Source organism: Microcebus murinus, chromosome 1 (assembly GCF_040939455.1).
Source record: "Microcebus murinus isolate Inina chromosome 1, M.murinus_Inina_mat1.0, whole genome shotgun sequence".
Classification (NCBI taxonomy): Eukaryota; Metazoa; Chordata; class Mammalia; order Primates; family Cheirogaleidae; genus Microcebus; species Microcebus murinus.
Window position 1 is genome coordinate 156,230,450 of NC_134104.1, and position 12,816 is coordinate 156,243,265.

Consider the following 12,816-nt stretch of genomic DNA (forward strand, 5'->3'; position numbering starts at 1 on the left):
CTCTATTACTGTAGTACCTATGTGACCACTTAGGTGCTGTTCAGTTAATACCAATTTGCTGGTGAGTATATGTGGTGCTTGTTTTTCCATTCTTGGGAAACTTCACTTAATAGTATGGGTTCCAGCTCTAACCAGGAAAATATAAGATGTGCTATGTCACCATTGTTTCTTAGAGCTGAATAGTACTCCATGGTATACATATACCACATTTTATTAATCCATTCTTGGATTGATGGGCACTTGGGCTGTTTCCACAACCTTGCAATTATGAATTGTGCTGCTATAATATTACTGGCTTCTGATACAGAGGTTGTAATAGTTACGATGAAGATTATCTGGGAATGATACTTTCCCCCCTTCCCCCTAGCCACACACAAAATACTGCCTTAAACAAAATAGATATTTGTTTGTTTTTAAAGTAAGCATAGCAGTCTGGGTTTGTTATGTTAGCTGCACAGTCACCAAAGAATCAGGCTCATTTTGTCTTCCTGCTCTGTCTTCCTCATTATAATACTTCAGCCTTGTAGCTTAAGATGGCTAGCTCTAGATAGCACATTTGTATTCTGGCTGGTGGGAAGGAAAAAAGGAAGGGAAAAAAGGCATATTCTTTCTTTTTAAGGATAGTTCTTGGAAACTGCCCAGAAGATTTCCTGTCTACTTCCTGTTGGTTAAAACTGAATCACAGAGTAACCTCTAGATGAAACAGAGGCTGAGAATTGGTCTTTATTCCAGATATTCATATACTAGCCAAAAATCAGGGCTTCTATTACTATAAAAAAAGAAGAGAATGAATAATGAGGGATCTTTAGCAATCTCTACCTAGTGACCATGAAAATTGTTTCCATGTAAGGTTTTAATATATTTTTCTTCTTGTGCCAAATCTGTGAAATAGTGGAATCATGTCTTTACTAACACTTGAATATATTATTTATATGGACACTGAATTTTAGGTAAAACATGAAAAAGTAATAAAGTTGTTGATAAGAATCTGTAGTATCACCCACGATTGCCTTTACATTTTTTTGATATATGCATTTGTGAGGATAAATATATTGTGCCTAAAAGTTAAAAGGGTGCCAATATGAACTTTGGGAGGCTGTTACAGGAGGATCACTTGAGGCCAGGAGTTTGAGGCCATCCTGGACAACATAGCAGGACCCCATCTCTACAAAAAATAAAAAGAGGATAATATAAGTGGTGCTAGATCGCCATTGATTTTATAGTTGAGTAGTATTCCATGTGATGGAGATTAAGCCCATCCTTCGAAGTGAGGTATCACAAAGATGGAAAAACATGCACTACATGTACTCACCATCAAACTGGTACTAACTGGTCAACACTAAAGTGCTCACGTGGTAGTAATACTCACTGGGTGCTGATCAGGTAGGGAGAGTGGGGAGGTGGGGGCTAGAGTAGGTGGGGTGAGTAAACCCACAGCTAATGGAGACAGGTTGCACTGTATGGGGCAAGGACACGCTTGTGGCCCTGGCTTGAGCGAGGCAAATGCATTTCATGTAATCAAAATGTTAGTATCCCCACAATATCCTGAATACACAAGAAGAAGAAGAAGAAGAAAAAAAAAACAGGCCAGGGGTGGTGATGTGTGCCTGTTGTCTAACAAGCTAACTTGGTAGGCTAAGGTAGGAGGCTCACTTGAGCCCAGGAGTTTGAGGCTATAGTGAGCTATAATCCTGCCATTGCACTCAGCCTGGGCAACAGAGCAAGACCCTGTCATAAAGAAAAAATGGGATCAATATACTTTTTTCTGTTACAGTAGCTGATGTTATTCAGAAATGTTCTAGATAAATTAGAGCTACTTTTTGTTAGTTTTAGAACACTCAGCTTTTGAACAATCTTTTAGGTGTGCTTTTCAGGCTTATATATTTGCCAATTTTCCAGAGATGTAAAAACATTCGAAAGTGGGAGACTATCTTGGAAGAGGACTATTGCAAACAATAATTTTTTTCTAACTGTTCTACAGAAGTTTGAAATTTTCCTTACAGTTTTTTTTTTTCTTTCTGTGAATGGAATTTTATTGCTATTTTGGGGGCCATTTAAACAAATCTCAGTGTTTCTAGTTAATTATTTTTTAAGCTATTGTAATATAACAGGTGTTAAATGATTGTTCTTATTCTTTTTGACATGGAGGAGGTCAGACGTGTAGCCAGTTTTATTTGGCACAGAACATTGTCGTTCTAGAGTGGAATTTCAATGAAATGTGATAACTCTAAGCAGATTTCTTTTTATTTAAGAAATGGAGTCTCACTCTGTCACCCAGGTTTGAATGCAGTGGCATGATCCTAGTTCACTGCACCCTTGAACTGGGTCACAAACAATCCTCCTGCCTCAGCCTACCGAGTATGTGGGACTACAGGCATGTGCCACCACCTGTGGTTAATTTTTTTAAGTGACTGAGTCTTGCTGTGTTGTCCAGTCTAGTCTCAAACTCCTGGCCTTAAGTAATCCTCTTGCCTCACCCCCCTGAGTAGCTGCGATTACAGGTGTGAGCCATGGCACCTGACTCCATATTTCTTTTAATGTTTCAAATTTCACTAGACAGGATACAGAAATTATCAGACATAGTTTAAATGAACTAATCTAGTGTAAGAAGTCACTTGAATGAGTAGAAGTCATCTCCAAATTACTTTTGCTACTGGAATAGAACCAAAATCTGTTATATTACTAAAGTCAGTCAGAGAACTAAACAGTTCTCCCTTTGTTTTCCCTACTTAATTCCAGATCTCATAGTTCTTTTCTAATCTTATTTTCTCATAGACAGTTACTTGCCTGGCTGTCCTCTGAGAAAGAGTATATTTCAGAGCCAGAATGAATCTAGGTGACCACTTATAAAGTATAATTTTACCTGATTTTAAAAACAAAAGGAAACCAATAAAAGTAACTATGAGAAACAAATCCCAGGATATATGACTATAAAGATTAATACCTTCCTGTATAAAGAATGCATAAAATCAATAAATAATAAATCAGTAAGAAATCAATAATGATCAGTAGGAGTTATAAACAAGCCATTCACAAAGTAGTACACTGGGAAATGCTCAATCTTATTAATAATCAAAGAGATGCAAATTAAATCTATGAGATAATATTCCTTCAAATTAACAGATAAGAAAGTGAAAATTATCCTCTGCCATTGATATCTGTTGAAATGGATACCTCTGTTCTTTGCTGGTAGATATCAAATTTTGGTTAGCATGTTAAGAAAGCCTTAAAATTCTTCAGATCCTAGTAATTCTACACCTGGGAATCTAAGACAATTAGATAGTCTGTGTAAATAGAGATCAGTTTAAGACAGTTAAATATGGGGAGTAGGTGATCTCTGTTTCATAAATGTGTCCATTGAAGCATTATTAGCATTACTTGCAGCACCAAAACTAAGTTTACTTCCCTAAATGGTTCAACTGTGGTCTAATTATGACAGATGAATTAGTGCTTACATGTGAAGAGCCATTAGAAAAAATTTAATATATTATATAATAACATGAAGATTTATGTATAGATTATATATAAAGTATAATCTTACCTGTATTCTGAAAACATATTTGGAAAAAGATTTAAAAAATGCACCAAAATATTAATTGAGATTTGGAGGTAAGGTTTAGATATTCTCCTCTTTATTTCTATGTTCAAAATTTCCAATTGTGACTATATGTCATTTTCAGTGTTAATAAAGTAAAAAGTAAATGAAGTAAAACTTTAATTAATTTACTTTAATAAAGTAAAACTTTCATTTAAAAAATAAACACAATAAGTAACACTGTGGAATAGTACTACCAATAAGTAAGTAATATGTATTAATATTTAGTGCAAATTTAAAGTGAGGGATTATATGGCTTAATTTGCTATGTTTAGCTTTTATTGCATCATCAATAAGTATTAAATTCTATGGTGGTTTGTGGAAAAGAAAAGGGCTTTAGGCTTGGGCTGTAATGTGAGTCTACCACCTTCTGTATTAGACTCAATATGAGATTAGTTTCTTGTGCTATAAATGTATGTTATAAACCTATTTCAAAGAGTTTTTTAGACTATCTCTTTTTTTTCCATCTGTAAATAAAAGACTTTAATATCGCAAAAGAAAAAAAGATGAAATAGGTTTCTCTAAAGGAGAATGTCAAATCCAGACTTAATATAAAGAAATGCACATTCTAATACATGAAAAGACATTTTATTATTACTATTTTACTGTATAACATATTAGTGAATACACCAGATTACATTTCCTCAAATGGCAAATGAGGAGCATTTCTCTCTGATTCCCTGGAGAACCTCAATATTATCTGTCCTTTGGAGGATTCAGTTTCTTACGACGAATGTGATACTGTCCACGAGGATACCAATGGTGCTTAGTAGTAAAGAACATTTTGCTAAGTTGTTCTATCATGGGTCCTTGCTCAAGGTTTTCACTTTTTTCTGCTAATCTGGTTTTTAACATGTGATCATGTGTTTCTTCATTATTATGCACAGGATCTGGTCGAGGGATAGGTTTCGTGTGTTCATATGGAATGTCCACCGAAGGGTGGTAGCATACTATCGTCCTGCCATCAGATGTCAAAGCAAGCTCAACTTTGCAGTTATAGTCATCTGGTAGAGAAGAATATGTAGATTTATGACCAACACAAGATAAAGCTCCATTTTGGATTGGAAATAAATGTTTCAAGATAGGTCTCTTTGATATCACCCATTTTACTGCTGTTGTGGCCATGGTGTTCAAGATGCTTATCAGGTAGTATGAAAAAAGATGTTTTGAAGAAGAACTGCTTTTAAAATCTGCTTCTAGGCACACCAATTTTCATCTATTGACAACTCCTCACCATGAGCCCACCATCTTGTTTCAATCCCTAGACTATCTCTTGCTGAGAGACCCTCCAGTGGGCGTGATGACCAGGTGGGCTTTTTACCAGAGATGCAAGGCTGGTTCAATGTATGCAAATCTATAAATGCAATTTACCTCATAAATAAAAGCAGGAACAAAGACCATATGATTCTCTCTATTGATGCAAAAAAAGCATTTGACAAAGTCCAGTACACCTTTATGATAAAACCTCTTAGCAAAATAGGCATAGATGGGACATACTTTAAAATTATCAAGGCCATATATGATAAACCCACAGCCCATATCATTCTGAATGGGAAAATATTGAAACCATTCCCACTTACATCTGGAACCAGACAAGGATGCCCACTATCCCCACTTCTATTCAACTAAGTGCTGGAAGTCCTTGCTAGAGCAATTAGACTAGAGGGGAATTAAGGGCAGCCACATGGGGGCAGAAGAGATCAAATTCTCACTCTTTGCTGATGATATGATATTATATCTAGAAAACCTTAAGGATTCAACCAAGAGACTCCTGGAATTGATAAATGAATTCAGTAAAGTCTCAGAATACAAAATCAATACACACAAATCAGAGGCATTCTTATATGCCAATAACAGTTAAGATGAAATTCAAATAAAAAGGCAGTATCTTTTATAATAGCCTCAAAGAAAATCAAGATGAGCACCTGGATTCAGTTAGCTAGGATTTTGTTGAGAATTTTTGCATCTATATTCATAAGGGATAATGATCTGTAGTTATCTTTTTTTGTTGCATCCTTTCCTGGTTTGGGTATCAGAATTATGTTGGCTTCATAAAATGTGTTGGGGAGGATTCCATCAAATATCTAGGTATATATTAAACGAAAGAGATGAGAGACATATACAGGGAGAACTATGAAACACTAAGAAAAGAAATTTTAGAAGATTTAAACAGATAGAAAAATCTCCCTTGCTCATGGATTAGTAGAACCATCATTGTTAAAATGTCCATACTACCTAAAGTGATCTACAGCATTAATGTGATCCCTATCAAAGTACCATCATCATTCTTTACAGATCTAAAAAAAAATAATTCTACACTTTGTATGGAACCGGAGAAGACCTTTTATAGCCAAAGCAATCTTAAGTAAAGAGAACAAACTGGGAGGTATCAGTCTACTAGACTTCAAGCTGTACTTCAAGGCTATAGTAAGTGAAACAGCATGGGACTATTCACAAGAACACAGACATAGACCTTTGGAATAGGACTGAGAATCCAAAGATGAAACCATCTGCATATTGTGATCTAATCTTTGACAAAGCAGACAAAAATATACACTGGGGAAAAGAATCCCTTTTCAATAAATGGTGCTGGGAATACTGGATAGCTCCGTGCAGAAGATTGAAACTGGATCTCCACCTCTTACCTCTCACAAAAATCAATTCAAGATGGATAATAAACTTAAGCCAAATGCATGAAACTTTAAGAATCCTAGAAGAAAATGTAGGGAAGACTCTTTCAGACATTAGCCTAGGAAAAGAATTTATGAAGAAGACCCTGAGAGCAATCACTGCAGCTACAAAAATAAATAAATGGGATCTGATCAAATTAAAAGTTTTTGTACAGCCAAGGAAGCTATCATTAGATGGAATAGACAACCTATAGAATGGGAGAAAATATTTGCTTTCTACACATCTGATAGAGGGCTGATAACAAGAAACTATCTGGAACTTAAAGAAATCAAACAACCCCATCAATAAATGGGCAGTAGAAATGAACAGAAATTTTTCAAATGAAGACAGAATAATGGCCAGCAAACATATAAAAAAAAATGCTCAACATCTCTAATCATTAGGGGAATGCAAATCAAAACCACAATGAGATATTACCTAACTCCAGTAAGATTGGCCTTTATCAAAAAATCCCAAAGCAACAAATGCTAACAAGGATGTGGAGAGAGAGGAACAGTTTTATATTGCTGGTGGGACTTCAAATTAGTGCAACTTATGTGGAAAAGAATTTGGAGATACCTCAAAGAGTTACAAGTAGAACTACCATTTGATCCAGGAATAACACTATTAGGCATGTACCAAAAGGAACAAAAGTCATTCTATAATAAAGACATCTGTACTCGAATGTTTCTGGCAGCACAATTCACTAAGGCAAGGATATGGAAACAGCTCAAGTGCCCATCAATCCATGAGTGGATTAATAAAGTATGTTGTGTATATACACATATATGTGTATACATATATATGCACATATATGTATATACACATATATACACACATACATATAAATGTATATACATACATATATATGTATATACATATATATACACACACACACAATGGAATACTACTCAATTATAAAAAACAACAGTGATCTAGCACCTCTTATATTATCCTGGATAGAGCTTTCGCCCATCCTCCAAAGTGAGATTTCCCAAGAGTGGAAGAATATGCGCCACATATACTCACCATCAAATTGGCATTGACTGATCAACACTGAGGTGCTCACACAGTAGTAATATTGTTTGAGGGTAGGAGGGTTGGGGGTGGGTAAACTCACAACTAATGGACATGGTGAGCATTATGGGGGGGCAAGGGCAGTCTCAAATCATGGTTGGGATATGGCAGAGTCATAACATGTAACCAAAATGTTTGTACCCCCATAATTTCCTGAAGTAAAAGAGTATTTAGAGATGCAAGATATAACATATAGATCTTCAAGTATCTAATGAGTATTAGTTGTATAATCTTCCTTTTGATATGACTTATAATTCTCTCTAGATTTGTATAATTGATCTCATGCTGATGTAGGTGATATTTAGAGTGGTAACAGTTCTGTCACTTAATTAAGAAACTTCTTTGTCTATAGAAATAAATGGACAGAATGAAATGGCCTTCATTTGTTAAATGGGATTTTTATTTTATTTTTTATTTCGGCATATTATGGGAGTACAGATTTTAAGGTTTTAATAAATGCCCATTTCCCTCCTCCCCCCAAAAGTCTGAGTTTCCAGCATGACCATCACCCAGATGGTGCACATCTCACTCATTATATATGTATATACCCGCCCCCTCCCCCCTCCCACCTGCCCAATACCCTATTACTGTAGTACATATGTGACCACTTAGGTGCTGTTCAGTTAATACCAATTTGTTGGTGAGTATATGTGGTGCTTGTTTTTCCATTCTTGGGATACTTCACTTAATAGTATGGATTCCAGCTCTAACCAGGAAAATATAAGATGTGCTATATCACCGTTGTTTCTTAGAGCTGAATAGTACTCCATGGTATACATATACCACATTTTATTAATCCATTCTTGGATTGATGGGCACTTGGGCTGTTTCCACAGCCTTGCGATTATGAATTGTGCTGCTATGAACATTCGAGGGCAGGTGTCTTTTTTGTAGAGTGTCATTGGATCATTTGGGTAGATGCCCAGCAATGGGATTGCTGGATCAAATGGTAGATTCACTTGTATTGCTTTAAGGTATCTCCATATTGCTTTCCACAGAGGTTGAACTAGTTTGCAGTCCCACCAGCAGTGTAAGAGTGTTCCTCTCTCTCCACAACCACGCCAGCATTTATTGTTTGAAGACTTTTTGATAAAGGCCATTCTCACTGGAGTTAAGTGATATCTCATTGTGGTTTTGATTTGCATTTCCCTGATGATTAGGGATGTTGAGCATTTTTTCATATGTTTGTTGGCCATTCTTCTGTCTTCTTTAGAAAAGTTTCTGTTCAAGTCCTTTGCCCACTTTTTAATGGGGTTATTTGATTTTTTCTTCCTGATTTTCATGACTTCTAAGTATATTCTAGTAATCAGTCCCTTATCGGATGCATAGGATGCAAAAATTTTCTCCCATTCTGTAGGTTGTCTGTTTACTTTCATGACTATTTCTTTGACTGTGCAGAAGCTTTATAGTTTGATCATGTCCCATTTATTTATTTTTGTTGCTGCTGTGATTGCCTTTGGGGACTTCTTCATAAACTCTTTGGCCAGGCCGATGTCTAGGAGAGTGTTTCCAACTTTTTCCTCTAGAGTTCTAAAAGTTTCATACCTTAGGTTTAAGTCTGTTATCCAGTGTGAGTTGGTTTTTGTGAGAGGTGAAAGGTGTGGGTCCTGTTTTAGCCTTCTACAGGTGGCTATCCAGTTTTCCCAGCACCATTTATTGAAAAGGGATTCTTTTCCCCAGCATATGTTTTTGTCTGCTTTGTCAAAGATTAGATGGCTATATGAGGATGGTTATATATCAGGATTCTCACATCTGTTCCACTGGTCAATATTCCTGTTTTTGTGCCAATACCATATTGATTTAATTACTACAGCTTTGTAGTATAGTTTGATATCTGGCATATTAATGCCTCCCATTTTGTTTTTGTTGCCTGGAATTGCTTTTGATATTCGGGGTCTTCTTTGGTTCCATACGAAGCGTAAAATTATTTTTTCTATATCTGTGAAGAATGCTGATGGGATTTTAATAGGTATTGCATTGAATCTGTAGATCAGTTTGGGTAGTATAGACATTTTAATGATGTTGAGTGTGCCGATCCACGAGCATGGTATGGATTTCCATCTGTTTACATCCTCTGCTATTTCCTTCCTCAGTGTTTCATAGTTCTCCCTGTAGAGGTCTTTTACCTCATTGGTTAAGTATATTCCTAGGTAGTTTAATTTCTTTGTTGCTATTGTGAAGGGAATTGAGTCTTTGATTTGGTTCTGAATAGATTGTTGTTGGCATATATGAATGCCTCTGATCTCTGTGTATTGATTTTGTATTCTGAGACTTTACTAAATTCATTTATCAATTCCAGGAGTTTCTTGGTTGAATCTTTGGGGTTTTCTAGATATAATATCATATCATCAGCAAAGAGTGAAAGTTTGATCTCTTCTGCCCCTATTTGGATACCTTTAATTCCATTTTCCTGTCTGATTGCTGTAGCCAAGACTTCCAGCACTATGTTGAACAGAAGTGGAGAAAGTGGGTAGCCTTGTCTGGTTCCAGTTCTAAGTGGGAATGATTTCAATTTTTCCTCATTCAGTATGATATTGGCTATGGGGTCCGTCATATATGGCTTGTATCATTTTTAGGTATGTCCCTTCTATGCCTATTTTCTTAAGTGTTCGTATCATAAAAGGGTGTTGTATTTTGTCAAAAGCTTTTTTTGCATGTATTGAAAGAATCATGTGGTCTTTGTTTTTGCTTCTGTTTATGTGGTGAATTGCATTTATAGATTTATGTATGTTGAACCATCCCTGCATCCCTGGGATGAAGCCCACTTGGTCATGATGGATTATTTTTTTGATAATCCTCTGGATTTGGTTAACTAAGATTTTGTTGAAAATTTTTGCATCTATGTTCATTAGGGCAATTGGTCTGTAGTTTTCTTTTTTTGTCGCATCCTTTCCTGGTTTTGGTATCAGAGTAATATTCGCTTCATAAAAGGTGTCGGGGAGGTTTCCGTTCTTCTCGATGTTGTGGAATAGTTTCTGCGAGATCGGTACTAGTTCTTCTTTGTAAGTGTTTTAAAATTTGGATGTTAAGCCAGCTGGACCGGGACTTTTCTTTTTAGGGAGATTTTTAATAGCTGTTTCTATTTCAGCTGTTGAGATTGGTCTGTTCAGGGAATCTATTTCTTCCTGGTTCAGCCTAGGGAGGCTGTGTGTTTCTGGAAATTTGTCCATTTCCTCCACATTTTCCAGTTTGTGTGCATAAAGATTTTTGTAGTATTCATAAATTATATCTTGTATCTCTTTGGGATCAGTTGTGATATCTCCTTTTTTATTCCTGATGGAGCTTATTAGAGATTTCTCTTTTCTGCTTTTTGTTAGCTTAGCCAATGGTGTGTCAATTTTGTTTATTTTTTCAAAGAACCAACCTTTTGTTTTATTAATCTCCTGAATAGCTTCCCTGTTTTCAAGTTCGTTTAGTTCTGATTTGATCTTGTTGATTTCACTTCTTCTGCTGGGATTGGGGTTGGTCTGTTCTTCTTTTTCCAACTCTTTGAGTCATTTTGTTAGATTGTCTATTGGTGATCTTTTTGTCTTTTGGTTATAGGCATTTATGGAGATAAATTTTCCTCTCAGAACTGCTTTAGCTGTGTCCCAGAATATTTGATAACTTGTCTCTCCATTGTCGTTTTCTTCATAGAATTTTTTTATTTCCATCTTGATTTCTTCATTTATGAAGTAATCATTTAGTAGGAAGTTGTTTAATTTCCACGTTTTTGCGTAGAAATGTGAGTTTCTGTTAGGGTTAATTTCTAGTTTTATTCCACTGTGATCTGAGAAGGTACATGGTATGATTTCTATTCATTTAAATTTCTTGAGATTTACTTTGTGTCCTAGGATATGGTCAGTCTTAGAGAATGTCCCGTGAGCTGATGAAAAGAACGTATATTCAGTGGATTTTGGGTAGAATGTCCTGTAGATGTCAGTCAGACCCAATTTTCCCAGGGTTATGTTTAAGTCCATTATTTCTTTGTTAATTTTCTGTTTGGAGGATCTGTCTTGTTCCGCCAGTGGGGTGTTGATATCTCCGGTGCTTATGCAGTTGCTATTAATCCATTTGCTTAGATCCAGTAAGGTTTGCTGTATGAAACTGGGTGCACCTAAGTTGGGTGCATATATATTTAAACTTATTATCTCTTCTTGTTGATATGTGCCCTTCACCATTATATAATGATCCTTTTTGTCTTTCACTACTTTTGCTGGTTTAAAAACTAAATCGTCTGAAATTAGAACTGCCACGCCAGCCTTCTTTTGGCTTCCACTTGCCTGGAATACTGATCTCCACCCTTTTACTTTTAGTCTATATGCATCCTTGCAGGTTAGATGTGTTTCCTGAAGACAGCATATACTTGGCCTGTATTTTCTTATCCATTTAGCCAGTCTATGTCTCTTGAGTAGAGAGTTTAAGCCATTCACGTTTATTGAGAGAACTGATAGGTAAGGTAGATTACTGTTCATTCTGTTGGGTTGGATGTTGTTGCTTTGATTTCTCTCTTGAGCCATTGTATTATCTGGCCTTTAATCTTTGGGTTTTGGTTGTTTTTATATTCGTGAGTTTTTATTATGGTTTCTGTGCACAACACTCTTTTGAGTACTTCTTATAGGGCTGGTCTTGTCTTGGTGAATTCTCTGAGACTTTGCTTGTCTGAGAATGTCTTTATTTCTCCTTCATATATGAAGCTTAGTTTTGCAGGGAATAAGATTCTAGGGTGGACATTGTTTTGTTTCAGAAGAGTGAGAATGGGGCCCCAGTCTCTCCTTGCTTGTAAAGTCTCATTAGAGAAGTCTGGTGTTATTCTAATTGGCTTTCCCTTGTATGTCACTTGCTTCTTTCGTCTTACAGCTCTTAGAAGAGCCTCCTTAGTTGATATTTTGGTCACTCTGATGACTGCATGTCGTGATGTCTTCCTGTTTGCATTGAATTTCCCAGGGGTCCTCTGAGCTTCTTGAACTTGTATATCGAGATTTTGAGCAAGGACTGGGAATTTTTCCTCTATTATATCTTCAAATAGCTTGTCCAACCCTTGAGTGTTGTCTACTTCCCCTTCTGGTAACCCTATGACCCTCACATTAGGTTTCTTTACATAAGGTTTGCTTTATGAAACCTTGTAGGCTTTGCTCTTTTGAAATCTCTTGTAGGCTTTGCTCTTTTCTCTTGTTTCTCTGCTGTATCTCTGTGATGGTTTTATTTAGTTGGAGGATGTTATCTTTAATCTCTGTGAATCTTTCTTCTGTTTGATCTACCCTGTTCTTGAGACTTTCCACTGTATTTTGTAGTTCCCTGAATTGATTCTTCATTTCCAGGAGTTCAGTTAAACTTTTCTCCTTTGTGTCTATTTCTTTAATGAACTTTTCTTCTAGGTCCTGGAGGCTTTTTGTGGTTTCTTTGTGTTGGTTATTGAGTTGTTGTTGCAGGTTGGTGAGTGTTCTTATGATCCACATATGAAATTTTTCTTCTGTCATTTTGGTTGCCTGATT

At 36.1% G+C, this 12,816-nt stretch overlaps 2 protein-coding genes across 10 annotated transcripts in view; one reads left to right on the top strand and one right to left on the bottom strand.

The window, feature by feature from the left end:
* Positions 1-12,816, top strand: part of DOCK3 (dedicator of cytokinesis 3) — a 599,374-nt gene that overhangs the window by 217,402 nt on the left and 369,156 nt on the right. The gene's annotated exons all lie outside the window — the stretch shown is intronic.
* Positions 4,194-4,806, bottom strand: LOC105875017 (large ribosomal subunit protein mL42). The gene has a single exon (XM_012771413.2). The coding sequence runs from the start codon at positions 4,718-4,720 to the stop codon at positions 4,292-4,294; it is 429 nt and encodes a 142-aa protein (XP_012626867.1). The 5' UTR covers positions 4,721-4,806; the 3' UTR covers positions 4,194-4,291.